General features: G+C 57.6%; 3 protein-coding genes across 3 annotated transcripts; all 3 read left to right on the top strand.

Moving 5' to 3' along the window:
* The first annotated feature begins 3,563 nt into the window (after positions 1–3,563).
* On the top strand, positions 3,564–5,099 carry BZA05DRAFT_369013 (uncharacterized protein). Its single transcript, XM_051481605.1, has 3 exons — positions 3,564–3,971; positions 4,029–4,278; positions 4,334–5,099. The coding sequence occupies exons 1-3, from the start codon at positions 3,917–3,919 to the stop codon at positions 4,806–4,808; spliced, it is 780 nt and encodes a 259-aa protein (XP_051342647.1). The 5' UTR covers positions 3,564–3,916; the 3' UTR covers positions 4,809–5,099.
* A 6,862-nt stretch (positions 5,100–11,961) lies between these two features.
* Positions 11,962–13,124, top strand: BZA05DRAFT_388845 (uncharacterized protein). Its single transcript, XM_051482709.1, has one exon. It carries the CDS (start codon positions 12,198–12,200, stop codon positions 12,708–12,710), a length of 513 nt encoding a protein of 170 aa, XP_051342646.1. The 5' UTR covers positions 11,962–12,197; the 3' UTR covers positions 12,711–13,124.
* A 7,045-nt stretch (positions 13,125–20,169) lies between these two features.
* BZA05DRAFT_388836 (uncharacterized protein) lies at positions 20,170–22,720 on the top strand. The gene has a single exon (XM_051482708.1). The coding sequence runs from the start codon at positions 20,215–20,217 to the stop codon at positions 22,429–22,431; it is 2,217 nt and encodes a 738-aa protein (XP_051342645.1). The 5' UTR covers positions 20,170–20,214; the 3' UTR covers positions 22,432–22,720.
* The last annotated feature ends 2,469 nt before the right edge of the window (positions 22,721–25,189 follow it).

Below are 25,189 nucleotides of genomic sequence, written 5' to 3'. Positions count from 1 at the left end.
AAGAAGGAAAAAGTCGCTCGAGTGGTCTCTACTACCGGTATACATGTCATCATGTACTAGTACTCTACCTGTGCGTTGTTTTCCACGCCAAGAGACCGAGACTGAGACCGGTCGCCGAGACAAGAGAACGTCGAACGAAGGGGCGGTGGAGAGGAAATGCCAAGACATAGGTATCTGTATTCTGGGAGACTGGGAGTCGCAAGCAATCGCATGCAATCGCCCAAAGTTAGCTATGTAGGTATCGTTAGCTATCCTCGTCTCCGTACAGCTGGGGGAGCACGATACGATAGGCAGTGACGATGCGAGGATGCGAGGATGCGTGCGTTGTACTGTACCGATAGATACGAACGAGGGAAGGAGGCGGCACAGACTACAGTCGACTCGCTGGATGACAAGAGACAAGAGACAAGAAAGACAGCCTTGGCACTCGAACGAGGTACCTGTACGGTACTTTATACCCACCGACCTATACGGACTGCAGTCTGCAGCAGAAGCAAAGCCTCCATACATACGTGCAGGTTCCAGTTCCACTTCCTGTCCCCCGCCCGTATACATATAAAGTCGTCGCCGTGGTTCGGAACCGTGACTGACGCAGTCACGCAGTCACGCAGGTGATATCTGTATGGTATCATTGGTATGGCGCGCATGCACGATGAGGATATATAGATAGATAGCGAGCAGCTGGGACTGGGCACCGGGCACTGGGCAGGTGTATGTACCCGCGTCGATGCGTCGATACCGGCTGAGTGCATTCATTCGGTGTCTGGTGATGTGGGTACCTACCCACAGACTACCCACAGGCTACCTATGCGGTTCCAACTTCCAACTTCCAGCGGACGAATCGCCAGCTCTTGTCTTCCCCACGCTTCTTCTTTCGTCTTCGCTGGCGAGGTTGGATGGTGGTTTGTTTTCGGCTCGAGTTCATGTACTGTACTGTCACGATCGCCATAATGTGCGGCGCCAGTTCTTGTTCTGCAAGCGTCCCGCTCGGTCGTCGCGCGGGCTCCAATAAGTCCAGTATGTAAGTCCAGTAGGTCCAGTAAGTCCAGTAAGCACGCCGCAGCATCGTTGCGTCGGTATGGTATCCAGCTGACAAAGGCCGCAGCGGCAACGAACGATAATTCGCCGGGCTGTCGTTGCGTCGGTATGGTAGCTGGTATGGTAGCTGACAAAGGTGGCAGCGGCGACGAACGATAATTTGCCGGAGTGTCTTTTGTTCCTGCAGGCTCCTGTAGGCTCTTGCAGGACGAAGCGATGAGCTGAGCGAAGAACGGCAGTTCCTGCAGTAGATGGATTGATGATGGATGGATGGAAGTAAGGATCGATGGTGGGTGGATAGGTGGATGGATGGGTGGTGGATGTATGGATATGTGGTGGGCGTGGGATAAGACGTGGCGACGCACTATACGTCCTCAACTGGGGGCGACAAGCTAGAGTATTCTCGAGTACTGTCACGACTCAGGAACACAACCTGTGCATGGGGGCCAGCTCTGAAACGAGGACGAGGGCGGGGGCGAGGGGGCCAACAATTGGTTGACACGCAGGACCGAATGGGTCAGAATTACGAATCGAGCATGCGGCGACAGACACAGACAGAAAGCGGACGGCACACGGGGGACGGCGATAAGCATTTCCGCTCCCATTCGCAAGTCCTGTCCTGTCCAGTGTCCAGTGTCTTGGCCGTCGGAAGGCTGTGGTGGTGGAGGGTGGTGGGGGGTGCAGTGGAGGCGAGATGGTGAGTGGGTACATACGCGGCCCTGCGCCTGGGTGGGCACCAGGTACCTATCGAATCGTATCGAACCCGGTTCAAGGCCACCCAACGACGTGAGACCGCAGCCGACAACACCGCCGCGGGAGGAGGACCGTGGTGCGAGTACCTAGGAAGGTAAATACAACAGGTACATGGTACGTACCCGCGACACGACTTCTCGTACGAATGAGCGGCTGGCCATTTTGTGGTGGAGTATCGGTGGCGAGCACTCGTAGGTGCTGGTACATATCGTCTCTCCGTCCAGCCTTCGAGTCTCAGACATCCGCCTCGCTGTGTCGAGTGCGTGTCGGGGTTGTGGTCTCCATAAGCTGCCGGCATAGGTAGTATGCCAGTAGCAAAGGGCCGTATGCGACATAAACTGCTGTTCTCTGAGCTCTCTCTCTCAAAGCTGGCAGGGGAGAATGGCCAGTAGCAAGGCCGAGGCGGCTCTTCCCGTTCCCAGCTCTTCCCGTCTTCAGAGAACAATCGAGAACAGCAGGGCCAACCATGTTCCCATGTTACCCTGTAGATAACTACATAGGCGGTGGGCCTGGCCGCCTGCTCTCGCTAAGGCTGAGAATAAATTGCATGGCACGCGCCAGGTCCAGGCAAGGGATAGGGATAGGGATATATAGGGATAGAAATTTTCTTCATGCACTCCAGAGTCCAAAGTCTAGAGTACCGAGTACATACTGGTACATACCCTACCAAGTATCTATGAAGGTACTCTATGTACATGCATAGACAGAAAAGTTCTTCTACATACCGTCCACGCCTTGCGTAGAAGATGGATTGGACTGGGCGGTTTGTTTTTCCCGGCTGGATGCTCTGTGCTCTCAGCTCTGAGGCGTGCGCTTCGATAGGCTGTTTACGGCACCAGGTAGGTGCACGTACATAGAAGCATGTACGGCATTTATGTAGGTATGATACGAGTAACGAGAGCGCCCTCATACATATGCTCGCTGTCGTTTCGCCTGCCTGGCGGCGGGCTGACCTGGGGGAAAAGCAATCTCTATTACGAGAATATGGGGGAAACAAGGACTGTGAGTGCATTGCAGTGCGGTGCGGTGCTGTTTGGGCTGGGACTTTCCTATGTGTGTACGAGGCCCGCCAACCAGCCAACGGGCGCGACCGCATTCTCTCGTGTGTAGCACGTACCGAACTCTACATCCGGAGTTCTGCCAAACGAACTTCGGCCAGCAGGTTGGGTATGCTCGCGCACTGCAACCCTCAGCCCCGAGCGACCTAGGCACCTGGTTACCTGGCCGCTGGACGACACGTCGTCGTGGCTGCATCTTCGTATCTGCTATGTATCCAGTACCGGCACACGGGCACACACTCGCGTGTCGGATATACACTCTGTCTAGAACACCCATCTTGAGTATACCGGTACCTATCTAGAGTTTACAGTGTATACACCCAATAGTGCGTACATATCATACCTTCTTTCTACCTTGACGCCCAACTCTTCTTCATTTCCTTGCCTAGACGAGCGCCTCGACACCGCTGCGTCTGCAGACCTTGTTGGCCTGAGCAGTTTTGCGGTTCTTCTAGCGCTCGGACTCGTGGAAAACATCCCCCACCAGAACAGGGGCCGTGAAAAAAAAACCCCTGTTCCGTACCTGCAGTAGTGGGATTTCCATCTGGCCCCAAGTTCCCAGATAGACTTCGGGTGGACGTCCCTTCGGGCCTTGGCACTTCCAGGGCTCCCCCCCTCCCTGCTTAGCATCAGCCCGTCAGCTCAGGCGAGAGAGACAAAGAGAGACAGAGGCAGAGAGGAGAGTCAATCCAGAGTCCCGTGTGCGTGGGTGGTAGCCGAACTCGTCCACTTAAAACCCTCTGCGCTCCTCCTGGCATTCCTCTCATCCACTCACTGCCAGTCGCTCACTGTCTTTGTCTCCGACCATCCACAGTCCTTCCTCGCCCTCCATCGTTCACTCGTTGCTCCAGCAGCATCAACTCTCTTTCTTTTTAACTGCTTGCAGTCCCACGACCATTTCGATCCTACTTCAGCATCAGCATCACGGTCTCTTCAGCGCAGCGCGCAGAATATAACCTCCTCCTACTACTACCTCTCTCGCTCTCTCTCGACTCACTTTGTCTTCACATCCAAACCGGCCATCACATCACCTCACCTCACTTCCCCACACTCTCAACTCATACAAGATGATTTCTCCCATCCAGGCCATCACCTCGCTCTTCGTGCTTGCCACGGTTGCCAGTAAGCACCCATCTCTTGCTCCTCCGTCTCGGACCAATCGACTGACCTGATCCCTAGACTCCGCCGCAATCCCGTCGACCATCGTCCCCCGTGCCACCGGCAAACGTGGTCTCGGCTACAACGATGCCAGCCTGTGCAGCCAGTTCTCGAGCGGCGAGATCACCTGGGGCTACGACTGGGCGGCCGGCGCCGCCTCCACCGTCGGCAAGTTCGAATACGTCCCCATGCTCTGGGGTGAGAAGACGTTCGCCGACTGGCCCAGGAACGTGAAGGCCGCTCTGGCCAAGGGGGCCAAGCACCTGCTCGCGTATGTCCCCACCCACACCTCCATCCCCCGAATCAACATGCTAACATCTCCGCAGCTTCAACGAGCCCGACCTCCCCTCGCAGGCGAACATGAGCCCCTCGGCGGCCGCAAAGGCATACATCACGCACATGAATCCTCACGCCGGGTCCGCCTCTTTGGGGGCGCCGGCAGTCTCCAACAGCGGCAGCCCTAACCAAGGACTGGACTGGCTGAAGCAGTTCCTCGCGGAATGCAACGGAGCGTGCAAGATCGACTTCGTGCCGATCCACTGGTACGACCCAACGGGGGGCGTTGAGTACTTCAAGAAGCACATGCGCGAGGCGTACGCGATCGCCGGAAAGCCCATCTGGCTCACGGAGTTTGGCATGTGGGGCGCGTCGCAGGAGGACCAGGCGAAGTTCTTCCGCGAGGTCTCCGTATGGATGGATCAGCAGGATTGGCTCGAGAGGTATGCGTACTTCGGCGTATTTGAGGGAATGATGATACAGGGCGGACAGTTGTCCACCCTCGGTCGGGCGTATAACAGCTAGGTTGTTATCTGGAGGCATACTGGTATCTACAAACGGGAGGATGGTGTTTTTGGGGGTCTGATTTGTTGTCTTTTGTTTTTGGGATCTTTATTTACGCTCCTTTGTCTTTTGTTCTCCCGTGGAGGGCTACGGTCGAGAGGCAAGATTATTTATCGGAGACGGTGTTGTACATAGACTGGACTGGCTTGGGGATTTGGGATTCGGTATTGGGGCTTGGGGAGTGGGGATTCCTGCGGGGAAGGGAAGGCGCCGAACATACATAAGGTTACATAAAATGGGACATTTCTTGACATTCAACCATACTCTTACTCTACTCATATCCTATGTCTTCTTGTGTCGAGCTCGTGTTGTGATTGTCAGTGTTGGTGTCCGTGTTGGTGACCGTGTCGGTGACCGTGTTTGCGGAAAGCTGCAGTTGGCACAGGCACAGCACAGGCACAGGCACACTGCAGACGATCAAACCGGGACACTCGGAAGACTGGACCGTGTTGTGTTCCCCGCTGTTCTCCGCATGTCAGGTCGCTGATTGGTACCATTCTCGGGCGAAGCAAAGTCGTCATGTATAGATACTATATATCGTACAGAGGTAGAGGGGCAGATGGTGTATTTATCATATATACATCTCCACACTGCACATGTTCATTGCACATGTTCATTGCACATGTTCACTGCACATGTTCACTGGCGGTGCACTTTTACTACGGTAGGTAGAGTACGAGCGCACTGCACTGCTGTGCGTGCCATTCCGCAACTTGCAAGCACAGCAGGATCCGAGGGGACGGACGTAAGCGAGGCGTGAAGCACGAAGGACGGAAAATCCCGAGCACCCATCGTCTGGGCAGAATCCTGAGCCCAGAGTAGGCACTCTAGAGTAGGTAAATTGGCTGCTTACGACTCGCGAGTGCTCTAATCAATAGTGCACAGAAAAGACAAAAAGAAAAAAGCTTCTTGGCATCTATTAGAGTACAGGCCACGATTCCACTCCGCAAGTGCGCATGTTGCATAGAGTACGTACTCTACATAGGTAGATGCATACGAGTACATAGAAAGCTTCAGAACCGAAAGAGGAAGAAAAACGATGCTTCGAGAACTACTCTGCATATCTACTCTACATATGCACTTGCACCTGAAACCCACCCCTGCTGCTGGAAGCCTGAAAGATTTCCCTCAGATTTCCCTCAAGCCTCAAGTCTCAAGAATCAAGCGTTAACTAAGGCCGGAGCTTGCCGATCGGCACTACTTCCCGAATCCCTCACGGGTAGGCCGCGCGCTATTTTACGTTCCGTAGTGGGCTATGTACGGCATCGTTAGTCTGGCCTGTGTGCGCGTTTTCACGTTCTTGGCTTTTACATATTGATTCTACATATGTAGTACAATACATAGGAAGCTCAAGGTCGTCGAGTTGTTGAGTTGACACCGTATGTAGCGGCAAAGACTCGGTCACTCGAGGAATGAGAAGATGCAGTACCTGCTTATATGATTACAGTAATGTAAGAGAGTCTAGCGATGACAGGCAAGAATTCCCGGATTTCCTATCTAGAGATGGAGTAGGCACTCTATCGATGTAGTAGAGTAGATAGTAGTTATCGGTTGTCGATAATTAACTATGGGCGCTGGGATATTTCCGAATCCCGACCGCCATCTATTTACCTAGAGTAGAGTGTTTTCCCGGCTGCCGGGCGCGACGGGATCTTAGATCTCCTCCTATATGCCTACGGATATACCAGGTAGGTATCTAACGATCGGAGATTCCATGTCGGGATCACTTTCACTGGTAAGAGGATCAGCTGGGTTGTCTACGGATTTTCCCTGCCCCCGCCGTAGTCGGGATCTATATTTCGGTAGCGGCTCAGGAAGTCAGGGAGTCAGCGAGTCAGGGAACTCGAAATATCCGAAATGTCCGAGCTGAGCCTGCCGATCCTGCCGTGTCCCGTCTCCCGGAAGAGCCACGTAGAAGTCACGCGGAAGTTCCCAGGCCACCAGAGCCCTCGATGGAACGGCAAAGTCCCGTGAGCGCGCATCGACGCCTTGCCGCCGGCACCCGGACGGCGACGACTACGACGACGACAAAAAACGGTGGGGCTCAGTGGGGCTCAGTGGGGCTCGGTGAGGCCGGTGAGGCCGGTGGGGCTCTGTTGGCTTGGTCTAGATGCAGTGCGGATACCGGGCCGCCGTTGAACTAGCCTGGCGTTCCTTCTCGGATCCGATGGAAGAAAGCCCGTGACTGAAATTGCGCACGGACTTCCGCTTCGAACGAAGGAACCGCGGTGGGTCGGCCGCGTACGCTGGGCACTAACTACTAGTACACCGGGATACCGGCATACCGGGTCGCGGTGAGCGGTAGAGTACCTAGGTGGGTGGTGGACGGTCGCGCTCATCACTACGCACTCGTGCACTGCGGCACCGCACTGTGTTTTTTCCGTAATATTGGCACTGATTGCGTACTCACTGCGCTTTCGCAGGAAAAAAAACTATTCCAGGTTTCTCTATTGATCTCGTCGCCGAGAAGCAGTGCCGCTTATGTACCGATGTAGTACCACAGACGACAGACGACGGGATACTGCTCAGTGCTGAGTAGAGGTGGGGTGGGGAGTTTCTATGTACACCAATCGATTGTTGGTCGGAAGGATGAGATATCGGTGCTTTGTGATTCCTTAAGAATATAGGCATTGATGCATACATGGGCTATCGTCTTGACCTCGCACGGTGAACACTGGAGGTTCCCCAATGCTTCACGGCGCACGACTCGATCTTATCCCTCGGACCTCGGTGTCTACAGGTCTAAGGGGTCTCTATAGTACAGAACTTTGGTCTGAAATCTATTATTCCGAGTACTCCAGCACCAGGGCAAACATGCTTCTACAATCCACTCTCACCAATCTTCCCGCAACTGTGCGAGTGAGATCAACCCCCCTATGGTCTTGGATCTCTATGCGGGACATAATATTTCCGCGGCAGTAAACCCAAATGAACCCCCCTACACATCCGAGCAATTCATGTCTTCCGAGTGATTACCTATGCGACGTCGAGGTGTTCCGCCATTCCATTCCATCCTATCATATCCTATCATATCCTATCGACACGACGCCGAGAACACAAAGCACAAAGTTGACTTTGTGTTGATGCCAGGATCGAAGCACAGCCGATACCGACCTGCCGTGGACTTCTTCGATTGATCGAAGACTGCGCCTCGGCAAGGTGCTTGCCGGCAGCTGGCGCGATTCGAGTGGTCCCTTCGAATCACCGATCAACGCAAAGTTACTGCTGGATGTCAGGAATCAGCGCCGACCTGAGCCGACAAGAATCACAACCGCAAGCGACAGAACTGGTAAGTCCCAGTCCCAGTACCGCCAGTTTCTTGAGCCACGGCGCGATATCCGAGTATACAGAGTGGGTGCTATCTGCCCCGACTCGTTGCCACATGGTGTCGCTCGATACGTGTCTCGCGTTTTGAAGGGTCGTTCTGCTAGCTAGTGACGGTATCACTCGACCCCTTCGAAGGACAACTAGCCCTAGGGCTGCTTCTTCTTCCCCACACATTCTACTTCCCTTCCTTCTTTCCCTTTCTTCTTCTTCTTCCTCACTAATACCACCACCACCACCGCGATCACCGCTACCACCACCACCATCACCATCACCACCATCACCACCATCACCAGGACACGACACTACCGGCGCCGATCAGAAAGAAAGTACATCAAAAATCGTCTATACGTCACATCCTGGTTCTCAATACCTTGACTGTGACAACGTGGGCTGATTTGTGGGAACCTGGGGACCAACTGGACGACATCAACTGGACAAAACCAACTCGACGACACCAACTGGACGACACCAACTGGACGACACCTCGACTGGGCGCTGTGTGGGGAGGGAGTGCAGACGTAATGCAGGCCGCACAGAAGAGCAAAAGACGGGATCACGTACCCGCGGTCCCGGCACGGACCAACAAATGCGGCACACACTGGACCTGGACCTGGAATTCACCTATGATCAATGGACGTATATAAAAAATGCATCCTTCCACCACGACCTCGGTTTTCAATACCCTGGTTGTGGTGGAGGCGAGTGTATGCAGACATACCGGCATTCGCCCGGGTACATGTAGTGCGGCACTGCCAGGCGCATAGTTTATCACTCACGCCCTTCACGTAAGCGGAGGTATTCGCCAGGTTCCACGTGCGTGGGGACTGCGAAGTCAATAAAGTGATGCTCACGAAGTTGAAGTATCACCGCATATCCTCCCCACATCCGTAGTTCCTAGAAGCTCTAGGATTACCTCGCTGCACCGCTCATCGGCGAACAACTCCGCTATCGACCACCTCTTTTTCCTTCTTTTTGTCTCCTTCCCAACCTTAGCCTACAAGGCTTTCTGCTAGCTTCTCCACCGTGAGCAGTTTTTGAACAGGTGCTCCCGTGATTGCTTGGTAGGCCTGTTGCACCACCAGTAGTGATCATCCTCCCGCTTCTTTATCCACTTCCGGTACGTCGCCGTGAGGGCGTGATGTGACGGAATTGTTCCCCCGACGCACTGAACGGACTTGACGAGTGATATTCCATGGATCGCCGGCAGCGTCCACGTCCCTGCCAATCTCATGCCATTACCCACTGGTGAGTCGTGACTGCCATCACTACCAACACATACTTCTTCAGTGTCTATCTGCGAAACACGCGGATTTCTTCCCCACACTTTGCGCTTATCTGATGCAATGATACCGACTATAGTACAGCTTCTACCTACCGCAGGAACAGATAACGAAAGACCCGAGTAAGTCCTCATGACCCTCCCCTTCAGCGGCCCGTCTTCCATCCAATGTGGTACCGGCTCCACGGGTAAGAAGGCTCTCGAACTGGAGTATCCATCGCTACGATACCAGTATTTCATGTTCAGCATTGACAATTTGACACGATGCTCCTCGGGCACGTAGCCCGGTATGTAGCTGTCAGCTCCTGCTGTACCACGACCGGTCACTGGTCGGCGGTACTGGAAGACGGAGGAACGGAGCTTTCTCTGTCCGTCAGTCAGTCAGCCAGCCAGCCAGCCAGTCGGTACATACCCACATCCTACATACCCCGCGCGCGGGCGGGAGGCGCAACTGCGCAGGTGCAAATACTACCGTAGTACATACTCGTACATACTTCCTACATAAGTGCAACTATCCGTTACGCACGTATCCTTCAACCTTCGCCGTGGACGGTGGATCTACGGATACACCTCGCTTTTTTCGCTTAAGCATGGACTACATATGGAGAGTAGGTAAGGTACCAGGTACACTGTGTACGCTGGTGCCCGACCAAATACTGCACATGCACGAGCCCGGACCCGAGCCCGAGCTTCTCTGCGGTAGGTATTGTTGTCGTCTCTCCCGTGGAGACCCGATATCTGTGGTGCCTCCAACGTGCCTCCGAGTCCAAGTTCCAAGTTCCAACGTTTTGTTTCCACTTGCTGTACCCAACTTCCTTTTTATCTTCATGACCACCTCGCTCGCTCGCTCGTCTTACTTTCATCACCATCGCTTTAGTTAACTAGATTTTCTTCTGGAAGATCACGATCCCGTTTCTGCACCTTTTGCACCTTTTGCACCTTGCACCTTTTGCACCTTTTGCACCTTGCACCTTTTGCACCTTTTGCACCTTTTGCACCTTTTGCACCTTGCACCTTTTGCACCTTTTGCACCTTTTGCACCTTTTTCACCTTGCACCTTTTGCACCTTCACATACCTTCAAAGTTCACCCGTAGGCCGTTTTCATTTCTGGGTCCCTCTCATCCTTACCCTCAGGTACATCGCCCACCCCAGTCCCCCATTGGTCTCGTAGGCGAATGCTCGCGTGCATGGGTGGCAGCTGGTAGCGCAAGCGCCGCAGGGCTACACGTTTCATCGCCCATCCGGCGGCGCGATAGGTCTCATGTGGAGTTTCATCCTGGCCCTCGTCGAAGGCGAGACATACATAATATCTACGGTAGTAAGAGAGAAGCGTAGATACAGTACCGCTGTCAGACTCTCGACTAAAGACCCCAACTCTCGGTACGGTACGGTAGGTAGCAGTTGGAACTTGGAACTTGGCTCCAGGGACTGTGGAATGTGGACCATGGGATGGACCATGGGACTGTTTCGCGAACATCACCTACCACCCAGCACCCAGCACCACCCAGCACCACCTCCTCCTCCTCTCGCGCGCCTCTGCGGCGAGTACCTACATTCCTAGTAAGCTGGGGAAGGATGAGAATGAGGAGAAGAAGAAAACCACCCTCCCCCCCCTTGAGATCCACCCTCTTCCGTTCGTTCAACTCTCCCCAACTTTCACCCCCAAACTCACCCCTTTACGTTCTCGCTGGCTGCCGGATCAGTTCCTTTTTTGTCCTTTTCGTTTCTCATTTGGGCCGGGCTCTTTTAGTTAATATTCATTTACTTAGTTTATTTAGTACATACTCAGTCTTCGTTTATTCTGGTTGATTGATAGATATACTGTAAGTCCCCCTCCACGATGCATATATGTGGATGGCTGTTGATGTGATGTCCAGTACATAGTTGGCCGGCCCATACCTGCGTACATTCCACACCACCACGGCCGTCCGTCCGTCCACTCGAACCCTCAACCATAGAAGGAAGCCATGGAAGCCGCCGGCGTGCTCTCCACGACCTTCGGACTGGGCATCCTCCTATCCACCACGGTGCACCTCCTCTGTACACACATCCGCGTGCACTGTTCGCACCTACTTCTCCGGCACGCACTAACCCACTCTTTCTTCCTCCTCTCCCTCACACTCTTCCACACGCTCCAATCCACCTCCTTCCTCCTCCTCTCCCCCCTTCCATGTACGATCCTATCTATCTTCGCCACCGTATCCGACCAAGCCGCACGAGTCTCGCTCACCGCGCTGCTCCTGCTAGCTGTCCACCCGCCGATCACAAATAGTGGTGAGAATGCGGTGCAATGGCTGGTTGTAACGCTGCGTGCGGTGCTGGCCGCGGTCGTCCTCGGCTTCACGAGAGGGGGGTTTATTCCCGTCTGCTATCCGGAGCCGGCAAGGCGCGCACCGGCGATCACGCAGGTCGCGTTCGACGGCGTCGTGGTCGCTGTGGCGTTGGTGAGGGCGTGGGGTGCGTGGCGAAGCGGGGGTGCGGGGGGAGGCGGACGGTTGGTAGCGGTCGTGGCGGCCGCGGGCGCCTGGATGCTTGCTCCCGCGGCGGGATTGGTGGAAGTGGGCGGTGTGCTGCTCCGCCTCGGGCCCGGGATCGTGGCGCTGGGCGTGCTGCTGGGTGAGTTTTCTTCGCGGGAGAAATATGGGCGAACGGGTGGGCTGACGGGACGGGACGGACACAGGACTTCTCCGCGCTTTCCCAGAGGCGCTGGTTCCGCTTGACGGGCACGGGGGTGCGAATACGAATGCACTCGACGGCAGCAGTAGTGGCGTTGGCGGCAGCAGCGGCGCCGACGGGTTCCCGACCATGCGGACCCGCAGCTCGATGCACCGGCGGCTGGCATCAGACGACGGCTCGGCGCGGTTCCAGCGGCGCAGCAGCCCAGACGTTGAGCGGCAGCAGCCGCAGCAGCAGGCGACAAACTCCGCGGTATTCCGCGGCGTGCTCGCGCAGCCCCACGTGCAACCTCACATGCACCCGGGGACGATGGTATCATGGAGCGGTAGTTCCGAGCCGTCGCTGCCGTCTGCGGCAGGGCTTGTGGAAACGCGCTTCCCGCCGTACGCGGGCGGCAACGCGAAGATCTCTGGGCCGATGCTCGGCGGCGGCGGGATGTTCTCGTTCTCGAACGAGGGGCGCCGGGATACGCATACGGGCTTGCGCACTGTTTCGCTGCGCGCGGCGGCGGCGGAACAGGAGCGACAGAGAGAGGCGCGGCGGAGAGAGCGTGTGTCTATGCAGCTTGGCCTGCCGGTGACGGAGACGCCCCCCCAGCGCGGAGGAGCAGAAGGTGCATATGGTGTCCGCCGCAAGCCGCTCGTCCCCGCGCCGAGTGACCGCGAAAGGGAGCGGCAATACGTCGGCGTCGACCCGAGGACGTCCGCGTTCACCTACTCGACGGAGGACGACGACGCGACGACGCAGTACACGTGGGCGCCGGGCGGGCTAGCACCAGCGGACCAGGCGGACCAGCGGGTGCTATTCGTCACGCGCATCGAGTACGACGACCCGGTGCTGGTGTCATCACTCGTTTCTCCCTCTCCCGGCGCCGCCAACCCCACTCAGGCGCACGCCACGGGCCGGTACACCGTCACGGCCACCAGCAAGGGGATCCTGCGCCGATCTCCGCTCCCAGAAGCTCCCGAAGACGAGAGCCCAACGCTGCCGGCGGAGATGACGCCCGTAATCGCGCGGAAGAGACCCGCGATCCCAGATCGCGATAGTAATCCCCGCGCGATATTTCCGAGTGAGCGCAGTCCGAGGAAACATAATCGTAGCCGCTCGGGGTCGTCACGGAAAAGCACGCGGTCCCAGCAGGAGGAGGAGGCGGTGCCGCCGTTGCCCGCGCCCGCGAGGAAGCAGAAGCAGAAACAGGCGCCCGCACCTCTCATCATCGCGGACGTCGCGAAGAGCTCGAGCGGCGGCCACGGCCCACCACGGAGCGCGGTCGCTGGCGCCATGCCGCTGCCCATTACCCCCGCCCTGCCAACACCGTACGAGACGGCCAAGGCGTGGGTCGAGAGCATGGCGCCGGTGATCAAGAATTCCGGTCCCGTGCTGGTGGACATCAGTAGCAGAAAAAGCGCGTTGCTGCGGAGCACGTCGGAAAAATCACAAAAAACGCAGCCAGAGCCCGAAGCCATCGCGGCCATGCCGTCGCGGAGACCATCGGCGCGCCGCAGGTCTTCGGCTACACTCGCCGGAGTCGGGCTCGGACTTGGTATCGGCATCGGCGTTGTGGACGTATCGCGCGAGCAGGAGCACGAGCACGAGCACGAGCACAAGCACCAGCGCACAGAAAGCATCATCATCGAGCTGCGAAACAGTATGTCATTCGACTCTGATGTAGAAGAAGAAGGGTCAGGCGCCGAGTCCTCGCCTCCATCACTCACGACCGCGGCCTCGTCGAGCTCATCGCCGCAAGGCCCACGACGTCGGCGCTTCCCTTCCCCGGCATCCGCGATTCTGCGCGACTACGACTACGACTTCACATTCTCCGGCTCTCCGCCCTCGCCCTCATCCCCGTCCTCCGCCGGCTCCGCAGGCTCCGGCTCCATAATCTTCACGAACCTAGAAGCCGGCATCGAGCTATCGGACCTGCAGCAGGCGGTGGAGCAGCAGCAGCAGCAAGCGCACGGCTTCCTATCATCGTCGGAGCCCGAGTCACAGCGACGGCAACGGCAATTCCGCCTCGGCGACACCATCCCCGCCTTCTCTACCACCTTCCGCGGGGGGAGCCAGCGGCGAAAGCCCGCGCCCGCCCCGCTCGGCACGGTCCCGCTGCGCCCGCTGTTCGCGCGCTTTCCGCGCCCGCCAACGTTCCAGCAGTCGCAGCAAGCACCAGCACCAGCACCAGCTCCCAACAACAACAACCGTGGCTCCGTCCTCTTGCGGCAGCTGGAGCAGGAGACGTCGGCGCAGGAGAATGAGTGGCAGGGCTTGCGAAGGACTCTGGTGCTGCGGGATTCGCTTGTGAGCGCGAGTGCGAGCACGGCTGGGATGGAGAGGGCGACGGCTAGGACGAGTGATACGACGGATACCACCACTGCGGTCACGTCGGCCGGTGGCTGGCAGACGCACTTGGCTCGGGCACAGGCACAGGCACAGTTGGCGGGCCTGGCTGATGCGCCGGTGTTGGCGCGGATGGTGGAGGAAGCGCAGCGGGGGGAGGAGGGCGCGCATATGCTCGAGCCATTGGGCCTGGGCAATGATTCGGCTGAACAGGCGGACGCAACACCGTTGCAGCCAATGGTGTATTTCAATTCGGCTGAAGACGCGGACGCAACACCATTGCAGCCAACGGTGTATTTCAACCCGACTCTGGAGCTCGGCGATGACGATGATGAAGAAGACGAAGACGACGACTACGGCGACGACGAAGAAGACGAAGACGAAGACAAGGACGAGGTACACGTGGCCGATATGGACCTGGCCATGGACATGATGGGCTGGGAGCTGATCTCATCTGTGCCCCGCGCGGCGCCTGCAAGCCTATGGGTGGCCCTCGTGGGGCTGCCGCATATTGCATCCACGACGACGACGCATCTATGGAGCGCACGCAGCAGCAGCAACGTTCGCAGCAGCAGCGGGCACAAGACCGACGGCGCTGCTGTACCGGCGGCACTAACGCTGCGACCACGGAAGCGATTTGATCGCGCACCATCATCGGCGTCGCTGCAGAGTTCGCGGCTCTGGGCGAAAGCTACTGCTACTAGCCGGATCGACGACGTGACGGGGAAGGGCTTGTGGAAGGGCCAGAATGGACGGACGACACCGACACCGACGCAGAAGAGTTCCCTGCGGAAAAGGGACAGCACGGGAAAGAAGCGGCGCGTTACGTGGGTCGAGGATGTCGTTACTGGTTTGCTTGCATATACCCAAGATCTCGAGTGAAGAGTGAAGAGAGAAGGGGCTAACAGATTGCAGTGGAGACGACTGGCCTTCTTGGGAAGCTCAAGAAACTTTGGTGGGGGCCACCGACCGCGCAGAAGGAAGCCCCACCACTGCCGCCACCACCACCATCAGTCTCGGCGCAGAAACCAGTCCCCGATGTACTCACCCGCAAGTACTCCTCTAAGGCTCTACCCTCGCTGCCCGTGATGGTATCAGGCCACAAGCCCATCGCACGGCTGTGGAGAGGGCCACCCAAGCGGAGTTCTCTACGAGTCAGGCGGACACTGCTGTGGCCGTCTGCACCGCTGCTCCCCCCTCCTCCTCCTCCTATCGTCGCCGCCGCCGTGAGGTTTGCGGGGTGCAGGTCTCGGCCCCTCGACCTCGACCTCGGCGTCGATGTGGCTGCTGCTGCGATCACTTCGACGGCGCTGTGGACTCGCGACGTTTCTTCTGCTGCTGCTGCGATGTGGGCTGACGACAATGACAACAACAAACGCGCCCGCCTGTGGATCGCTCCCAAAAACAACAATACCAACAACAACGACGACGACAGCGACACCAACTCCGCGGGCTCGACACCGACGCCGTGGGTGCGACAGCAGGAGGAGATCGAGACGATGGAGCAGCACACACCACCACCACCACTGCTGCAAGCTACCGCCACCACCACCACCACATCTCCAACCAACACCACCAATCTCTCGGAGCGCACTAAGGGCAAGGGTTCTACAAGCGCCCCTGCCGTGCGGGGTGCAGGTCTGGGTTGTGGTGGTCTGTGTGGTGTGGGTGGTGGGCGAGGTGTGCAAGGTGTGGGTGGGCAGCAGCAGATTTACGTGAGGAATGCAGCGCTGTGTCGACGATCGTTGCGAGTGCTGCAGCAGACACGGCCGTCGCAGTCGCAGTCGCAGTCGGCGATTGCTGCTGAGACAGGGACACAGACACAGGGCCTGATTAGAGTCCGCATTGGTGGGAGAGTGGTCGCGCGATCGGTCAGATTAGTGCCGAGCACGGAGGTGGAGGTGGACGACGAGGACGTGAGGATCGTGAGGAAACTGGTGGTGGACAGGCACAGGCAGAGACACAGGCAGATGCAGAGACTGTTGCGGTTGGGTGATACGAATGGTACGTGTGTTCCGTGTGTGTGTTCCGTGTGTGTGGCGATGACGATGAAGAAAAAGAGAGAGAGAGAGAGAGAGAGAGAGATGCAGACAGGACATGCGGTTACGTTTCTCTATGCGATGCCTGTCGATTGTCTCCACTGTCTCCACGTCTCCACGTCTCCATATCCCCGATCTCGCTCTCGCTCTTACGTTTCCCAATTCTTTATCCCCGCTCCGTTGTCTCCACCCCCCTACCTATGATGAACCTTTCTTTTCTTCCCTGCCCCTCCCCCTCCCCCTCCCTCCCCCTCCACGCCAACACCAACAACATCCCCGACTGTCTCTCTTTTGCCCCTAGACTTATCCGTCCCACCCACCCAAGTCCAAACTCCGCAGCCGATCCCCGCCCACCAGCATACCCCCCCTGGCCATGAAGAATTGATAATTGCAAATTCCCAACCCAAAGAACGCCCGAGAAGCACATAAAAACATAATTGCAAATGCAACCGTACTCTACTTAAGCTAATGTATTAACGCCTAACCCCACTAGCTGCCCCCGAAGTTGCAGGCAAAGAAGAAGGCGAACAATACGCGACGCAGGGTACCGCCGCGAGGCAGGAGCCGGAGCATCGTCATCACCACCACCAGCAGCAGAAGCAGCAGCAGCAGCAGCAGAAAAAGCAGCATCTCGTTCTGGCAAACGCACCCACTCCAACCAACCCTACCCCGACCATCCCAACCAACCCAACCCCGACCATCCCAACCATCACCATCAGCACCCCTCCAACTCCAACCCCAACCCCAACCCCAACCCCAACCCGAATCATACATACAACCGCTGCATCATCTGCATCATCTGCATCTGCACCATCTGCATCTGTAACCGCCGCCGCCCAGCACGCACACCACGCCCACCACGCCCACGGCCCCCATCATCGTGCTCTAGACCACATAAGCAACTACCACTCCTACGACAGTGACAGCGACAGCGACACGGCACATTTGATTACGAGTTCCAATACGAGCATAGAAATAATATCTGCCATCGAGTCGTCCTCGTCCACGATGCAGCCCTCCTACTCCTACTACTCCTCCTCTTGCCTCCCCCATCATCAACAACAACAATTACCACTTCACCCCCAACCACAAACACAAGCTCAAGCACAACAACAAGCACAAGCATCTACTCCCCAACCACAAACACAAACACAAACCCAAACCCAAACCCACACCTGCCAGCCAACCCCAACCGCAATTGACCTCCCCGATCCCCGCCGCAGTAGTAGCAGTAGTCCATCCCCCACCAGCACCAACCCCACCAGCAGCAGCACCGATCTCTGGTCCCTTCGCCCCGCCACCGCCGCGCCGAAACCCCAACTCTGGAGCGCACCCGCACCTGCCCTGCACGAATTCTGTCCCGGCGGTGAAACCGAAACCGAAAGCAAACCGGCAATGCTGTGGAGCAAGCGCACCGCTCGGCGCACGACCTCGGCGGCGCCCCCGCCTCACCCCAAATCTTCGTCGTCCGCGTCGGTAAACATGATCGAGAACGTGTCCGTACCTACGGCGTCTGGAGAGCTGTGGCAGCGGCGGCGGCAGCAGCCGCCGGTAGACGAGGAGGAGGGGAAGGCTGTAAACTGGCTTGCGAAGTGCATGCGGATTGTGAAGCGGAAGGGGGGCATGAAGGTGATCGGAGAAGAAAAAGACAGAGAGGAGAGGAAAGAGGAGCGGAAGGTCTCCCGCCAGAACTTCTTCGTGCGGAACGGTAAGGTAATTATCAATGGTGGTTGTGGACGGAGTTCGAGACAGCAGGAGGAGCAGTCGCCGCCACGACCACAGCCACGAGCAGTACCACGCCCAGTAGTTGCCGCGCGCACAAAGTCGTCGAGCCGTGCATTGACACTACTAGAGGAGGAGGAGGCACTTCCCGTTGCCGCCGCTCGCGGGGTGGAGAACCAGGTCGAAGTCAAGGTCGCCGGCAGACTGTGGACTGCAAGAACATCTTCTCCCGCACCTGCCCCCGCCCCCGCCGCAGTCATCGGCAAGGCGGCGCCGCTGTGGGCGCCGGAAACTGCGGCACGGACTACCGACGCGGTTCCCGAACGCATCGTTGCGCAGAACGCGCCCAAGAAGCAGGCGGCCGCCGTGGAGCTGCCGAAAGCTACCGGCTCGCTGTGGAGTCAGCAGAGGCCGAGGGACATCGTCGTTAAGCGCGGAAAGGTCGTTGTTGGCTCCAGCAGCAATAGCAACAGCAACAGCAGCAGCCTCTGGACCGCCCCGCGACCCCCTGCGATGCGCAGATCGAAATCGAGCGTCACCGTCTTCGCCGTGGAAACTGTAGAGGACGCCGCCGAAGAAGTCACGACAGTGGTGGGCGTGAAGGTAGCCGGACGGCTCTGGACCGCGCCGGTTCCGGCGCCACAACCCGTCGTCGTTGGGTGCGCATCGCCACTATGGACACTCGAGGCTGCAGCGCGGACCACCAGCAAGGTCCCGGAGCGGGTCGAGACTGCGCCCCGGAAGAAGAGCGACTACCTCCCCAAGGCTTCGGGCGATATGTGGGCCAAGCGAGACATCGTTGTCAAGAAGGGCAAGGTTTTCGTTGGAGATGGACTCTGGGCTTCGCATCAACAGCAACAGCCCATTTCCCGCCCGGCGACACTGCTCCGTTCCACGAGCAGCCGGACATTGGTTGCGGTGCCACAGCTCGCGGAGGAGGGTGCGCGACGGGATGAGCCCACCATTACGGTTAGCGTCGGCCAGCGACTCTGGACTGCCGCGGCAACACCTGCGTCTTCTCCCCCGTGTGTCACCAAGTCGTTGCCAAAGTCTCCCCTCTGGAGCAGGGAAACCGCAAAACGCACCACTGACGCTGTTCCCGAGCGAGTCACCACCGCCGCAAGAACGATGAGTGCTGATCTGCCAAAGGCCGTGGGTGCGCTGTGGAAGCGCGAGGATGTCGTCGTCAAGAAGGCCACTGTCGTCGTCGTTTCAAACGCCCTGTGGAACCACCAACCGCAGCAGCAGCTGAGACGCCCAGCCCCCCGCCGAGCGAAGTCGAATGTGACTATTCTCAGCGTTGAGAAAGAGGCGGAGAAGGCGCCAGCCGAAACAGTTGAGGTAAAGGTTGGCGGTAGGTTATGGACCGCGTCCATGAGCCGGTCTTCCCCCGCTGCACCACCACCAGCAGCAGCAGCAACACACCTCTGGAGCAAGGAAACCGCCTCCCGAACGACCACGGCCGTGCCTGAGCGCGTTGTGCCGGCGCCCCGGAAGACACCCGTCGACCTTCCCAAAGCCACCGGTTCGCTCTGGAACCACCGCAGTGTCACCGTCAAGAAGGGCAAGGTGGTCGTTTCCAGCAACAGCCTTTGGGATCAGCAGCTCGAGCGGCTCCAGCTCCAGCGGCCGACGATGAAGAGGGCGGCGTCGAGTGTCGTTGGGCATGGTGTTGAGAGGACGGAAGAGGAGAAGGAGGGGGTGAAGGTCGAAGTGAAGGTTGGAGGAAGACTGTGGACCGCCGCATTGCCTGTCGCCGCCCCCATTGTCACACATCCACCTGCACCGCTTTGGACCGCCGCTACCGCGTCGCGCACTACCGCCGCCGTGCCGGAGAGAGTCGAGACTGCACCAAGGAAGAAGAGCGATTACCTCCCCAAGGCTACGGGATCGCTCTGGGCCAAGGCGGACGTCACTGTCAAGAAGGGCAAGGTGGTCATTTCCAACAGCCTCTGGGATCAGCAGCCCGAGCGGCTCCAGCGGCCGGCCATGAAGAGGGCAGCGTCGAGTGTGGTTATGTATGGTGTCGAGAGGATGGAAGAGGAGGAGAAAACGTTGAAGGTCGAAGTGAAGGTCGGAGGAAGACTGTGGACCGCCGCATTGCCTGTCGCCGCGCCTGTTGTCACACACCCACCTGCACCGCTTTGGACCGCCGCTACAGCGTCGCGTACTACCACAGCTGTACCGGAGAGAGTCGAGACTGCGCCGAGGAAGAAGAGCGATTACCTCCCCAAGGCTACGGGATCGCTCTGGGCCAAGGTGGATATTACTGTCAAGAAGGGCAGAGTGGTCGTTTTCACCAACAGCCTCTGGGATCAGCAGCCGGAGCGGCTCCAGCGACCGGCCATGAAGAGGGTGACGTCTAGTGTTGTTGTGCGTGGTTTTGAGCGGAAGGCGGAGGAGAAGGAGGGGGTGAAGGTCGAAGTGAAGGTTGGAGGAAGACTGTGGACCGCCGCATTGCCTGTCGCCGCCCCCATTGTCACACATCCACCTGCGCCGCTTTGGACCGCCGCTACAGCGTCGCGTACCACCACCACCATACCGGAGAGAGTCGAGACCGCACCGAGGAAGAAGAGCGACTATCTCCCTAAGGCTATCGGGTCGCTCTGGAGCGTACGGATCGTCGAGGTCAAGAAAGCCAAAATCGTTCTTCCCGGCGCGCTCTGGCAAGCCGATGCTGCCGCCTTCTGCCCTGTGCTGCAGAAATCGTCGTCGACTTCGAGCAGATCTCTGACGGTCGCGCCGCCGAGGAAGCTGGTGGATGACAGGTGGAAGGTGGTGGTGGGTGGAAGGCTGTGGACCGCCGAGGCTATCCCTGTGGTAGTAGCTCCGTCCCTCGTCAAGGTGCCGTTGTGGAGCAAAGAGACCGCTGAGCGGACCACGGATGCGGTGCCCGAGAGGATCGCGACTGCGCAGAGGAAGATGGGCGGCGAGTTGAAGAAGGCTACGGGATCGCTGTGGAACTTGCGGGACGTCCAGGTCGAGAAGGCGGAGGTTGTCGTGGCTGCGGAAGGTCTCTGGGGAAGCCAGGAATGCTATCGGCGGGCTGAGCGGAAGTCGTTGACGGCAGTGGGGGTTGCGATGGCAAACCGGTTGTGGAATGCCCCGGTACCCAAGTCGGTCGTTGTCGAAGATGCACCATCGCCATTGTGGAGACCCGCAACCGCCTCGAGAACCACCACTGCCGTTCCCGAACGAGGAATGCCTGTGCCCAGGAAGATGGTTTCGGATCCGCCCAAAGCCTCCGGCTCACTCTGGAGCATCCGCGACGTCGAGATCAAGCCAGCGAAGATCGTCGTCGATGGCGGACTCTGGCAGGCCGAGGGATCTCCCTTTGTGGAGTGTAGTCAACTGCCCACTGAGGTCAAGCCCGAGGTTGCAGGCCGGTTATGGACCGCAACCAGCGCGCCCGCACCGCCCCCGCCGCCACCAACGGAGACACTCTGGAGTGCGCCCGCACTTCCCCCGGTCATCATGGAAAAGCCCGAGCACTCCGAGTTCAGCAAATACACTGCGTCACTTCCGCCGCGCGAAGCCGCCAAGCGCAATCCCGTCGGCACCCACACCTCGAAGGCCACGGGCAGCCTATGGAGTCCCGACCCCATCCCGGAAGCCAACTACGCGATCCACGTCGGCGGGCGTCTCTGGGCGGTACACCACACGGCGCCGCCCTCGCCCGCGCAGAGCAGCAAGCTGTGGACTCCGCGGACCACGCCTTCTCCACCCCTCCCCGCACCCGCCGAATCACAGCAGCTGCTGTGGCACGCCGCCACCGCCTCCCGCACCACCACCGCAAAGCCCGGCCGCAGCCTCTCCATCTCCCGCAAAAGAAGCGTCAACCTACACAAAGCTACCGGGAGTCTCTGGGGCGAGCCCGAGCGCGACAACAACAACAACGACGACGAACTCCCGCTCCCTGTCCCGTCGCTGTCGAGAACGTCGACCGTGTCCGATAGCAGCGAGGACGACGACGACGAGTATATCCCTGTCGTTAGGATGTGGCAGCCCGTCGCGAGCAGTGGGAGGAAGGGCGTTGTCGTGCTGGGCCAGCAGTCGAGGGCTAGGTATTACTCCTCGTTCGCGGGTGCCGCTGCAGGTGCTGGTGCCGGCGCGCGTGAGCAGCAGCAACAGGTGTTTTTGGAACGGGTCGGGAGGGGCAAAGTGAGGGTTTCTTCTGCTTCGGCTTCCACTGAGAAGAGGGCTTAGAGTTTCGGTTTGGGTTTGGGTTTGGGTTTTGGGTATCTTTCTTTCTTTCTTTTACTTCTACTTTTACTTTTACTGTACGATGGATGCCAAATAGCGTTTTCGGGTTGATCGGGTTGGGTCACTGTTTGATGAATGGAGTTTGGGTTCTGGATCGGTGGTTGGTTTTGGTTTTTGGTTTTTGGTTTTTGCGCTTTTGGCTTGCGCTTCAGCGGTCATTCGTGGACAACTTGTATTTTATCGTAACTATCTTCACGGCAATTGGATTCGCTTCAGCCACCTGAGCCACCTCAGCCACTAACTACCTCTGCGTCACAGTGATCCCCCGCCTTGCCCTGCATGACTCATCGCCCTGCCAGTGCCAGTGCCAGCTGTCATATCCACCCAGGTACTCCTACTCTATCTGTCTACAAGCACAAGCACGCAATCGCGGCACACCGGAGTGGAGACGTCCGTGTCCGTGTCGATCCCAGGGCCCCTCCCAGGCCCCGCTCCTAGGCCCAGTCTTTTGCGCTTAGTAAACCAGATTCTGCAGGGATTAGACGGGTCGACCGGCGATATGGATGGCTATCTACGTAGAAATGAAGGGACTAACTAGAGTAGGGCATGATTTCGGATCTGATTGGACATGTCTGGGATAGTTACATAGCTCCGGAAATGTGACCGCGGACGCCGGAGACATTGGCGGCCGGAGATCGGGGTTACCCAGATATCCTTGGGCGGTGGGGGGTGGGCGGTGGGGGGTGGCATCAATAGGCTGGCTGGCTGGCTGACCGCTGGCCGCTGGCGGGGATGGAGGGGCGGCATGGAGACACAGCGGGGCTGCTTTGTGCGTCGTGCGTCGTGCGTCGGATCGGATGGGAAGTGGGCGGGCGGGCGGGCGGGCGGCGCACGATGATGATGATGAGTGAGACAGCATGAATACAACGTTCTCTGCGATACGCTGCATGTAGCGAGGCCAGCCGAGAAAACAAGCAAGCAAGCATGCACGCAGCATGCGCACCTCAGGCTCGGTCGGACTGAGGCCAGTGGATGGTGCACGTGTATGTATGCTGGACGGTAGATACGTCGCATATATATGTGTCCTCCTTGGATACATATGATCATTGGTCGTGGCCGACGTCGGGAGGGATTGAGATATGTATGCACGCAAGACCGGCGGGATGATGAATCAAGGGCCGAGGCGGCCGCGATGAGAGAGAGAACGCCAGTTTAGTTCGCACACAGCCTTACTATGTAAGCTAGGCGGCCTCGGATGATGGACCAGGCTTAGATCGCTCACGGGCCACCGTGGCAGGATGCGCTAGATGGGAAGCGTGGGAAGCGTGGGGTGGCATGGTGGATGAGTTAGGGGGTTGACAGGTGAGACACGTGAATGGATCAGAGAGTTACATGTGTCTTCTCGGCTGGAGGTTATCGTTGATAGCAGCTGGCTCGAGCTCTAGAACAACATCGAGTCCAGTCGATAGATAGAGATTTTCCAATCCCGGGCCCGCCGGAGTGGCAGACTGGCAGTGAAGAGCGGTGTTTGAGGTTTCAGATTGTTGGCGGACGGGAGAGGGAGGTGAAACAGATAGATAGTGGCGAATATCAAACCAGTTCCTCCATGATAGGTAGGACGGAATCTGATTGCTCGATCGTCTGAGTCGGTTTGGACCAGAGCAGGATGTACATAGCCATGTTCTTGTCTTGTCTTGTCTTGCGCAACGTGGAGCGATTCCTTCGCTCGACGCAAATACTCTATATACCATATTGAGCCGTGTACTAAAGTCAAAAGCATTATGGCAGCCACATATGAGGGTGATTTTGACACAAGAGTTTTGGGGGAAAATTATTAATATTAGCATTTTTTCCCCAAAACTCTTGTCGTAAAATAAGGCTCAGTCAGGGTTTTCAAATTCCAGCTCTGATTGTTGAATATGGCTTCCTCAATCCTGTGTGCAGTGAAAATCAGTCCCGACTCGTAAGCCTTCTGCAACCACTACGGGCCCGCCCGCCTTGGAAGTTCATAAGAGTTCTATATGGGCTCTGTAGGGAATCTTGAAAAATAAGGATTAGTAAGGCTTATACGCTCATAAGGATTCCTTGATGACTCTTCTGCGACAAGCCTCATCTCTTGCAATGCTTATCACTTATCGATGCTCTTCATTTCAAGATGACTATCACTTGTTCCGTACCCTTATACACCTAAACTACTCTTCTTCCCCGCTTCCCAGTCCCCCGCCACCATACCCATACCGTCTCCCGCTCACCATAGTACTGTGTTCCCGTACTGCTCCTCGTCGTGGATAACTTGCTGGCATCGAGGGGAGGAAGTGGAGGAAGTTATGGGGGAGCTGTTGGCAAGAGAAGGAGCTGTTAGAAAGATGAGGAGGAGTTGTTAGAAAGATGAAGAGGACGAGCCGTGGGCTCGGTGGTTTTAAACTTCAAAATAAGCTTCATCATATCTGTCCTCAGAAAACTTTGCTGCTAACCATACGTTAGGACATTATCTGGCGGGTTTGATTCTGTCTGAGCTGCCTCTCTCTCATCACCATCTACAGAATACCTAGATGTTCAACCTCCCACCTCCGCTCTCTCCTCTCGACCCGCCGTCGCCGGTGTCAAGCAGGCTGATTTTCGCATATGCACCACTAACTCATAAGAGTGATAGAACCGATATGTCCGACTAAGCCTCATCGAAGGCTTGTGTAATGCATGTGAAGAAACTGAGCGTGTGAAGCTGTAAGGATTTTCTGTCTCGAACTGATATATGGCATAA

Source organism: Tricharina praecox, assembly GCF_024521635.1.
Source record: "Tricharina praecox strain CBS 144465 chromosome Unknown BZA05scaffold_4, whole genome shotgun sequence".
Lineage (NCBI taxonomy): Eukaryota > Fungi > Ascomycota > Pezizomycetes > Pezizales > Pyronemataceae > Tricharina > Tricharina praecox.
This window is presented reverse-complemented; position numbering and strand designations above follow the sequence as displayed.

Bases quoted from the DNA above. Each gene is read 5' to 3' on its own strand.
- BZA05DRAFT_388836 (XM_051482708.1), top strand. From the start codon at position 20,215: ATGAAGAGGGCAGCGTCGAGTGTGGTTATGTATGGTGTCGAGAGGATG.
- BZA05DRAFT_388845 (XM_051482709.1), top strand. From the start codon at position 12,198: ATGCACTCGACGGCAGCAGTAGTGGCGTTGGCGGCAGCAGCGGCGCCG.
- BZA05DRAFT_369013 (XM_051481605.1), top strand. From the start codon at position 3,917: ATGATTTCTCCCATCCAGGCCATCACCTCGCTCTTCGTGCTTGCCACG. The intron at 3,972-4,028 runs GTAAGCACCCAT...CCTGATCCCTAG, and splicing joins CGTGCTTGCCACGGTTGCCA to ACTCCGCCGCAATCCCGTCG. The intron at 4,279-4,333 runs GTATGTCCCCAC...ACATCTCCGCAG, and splicing joins GGGGCCAAGCACCTGCTCGC to CTTCAACGAGCCCGACCTCC.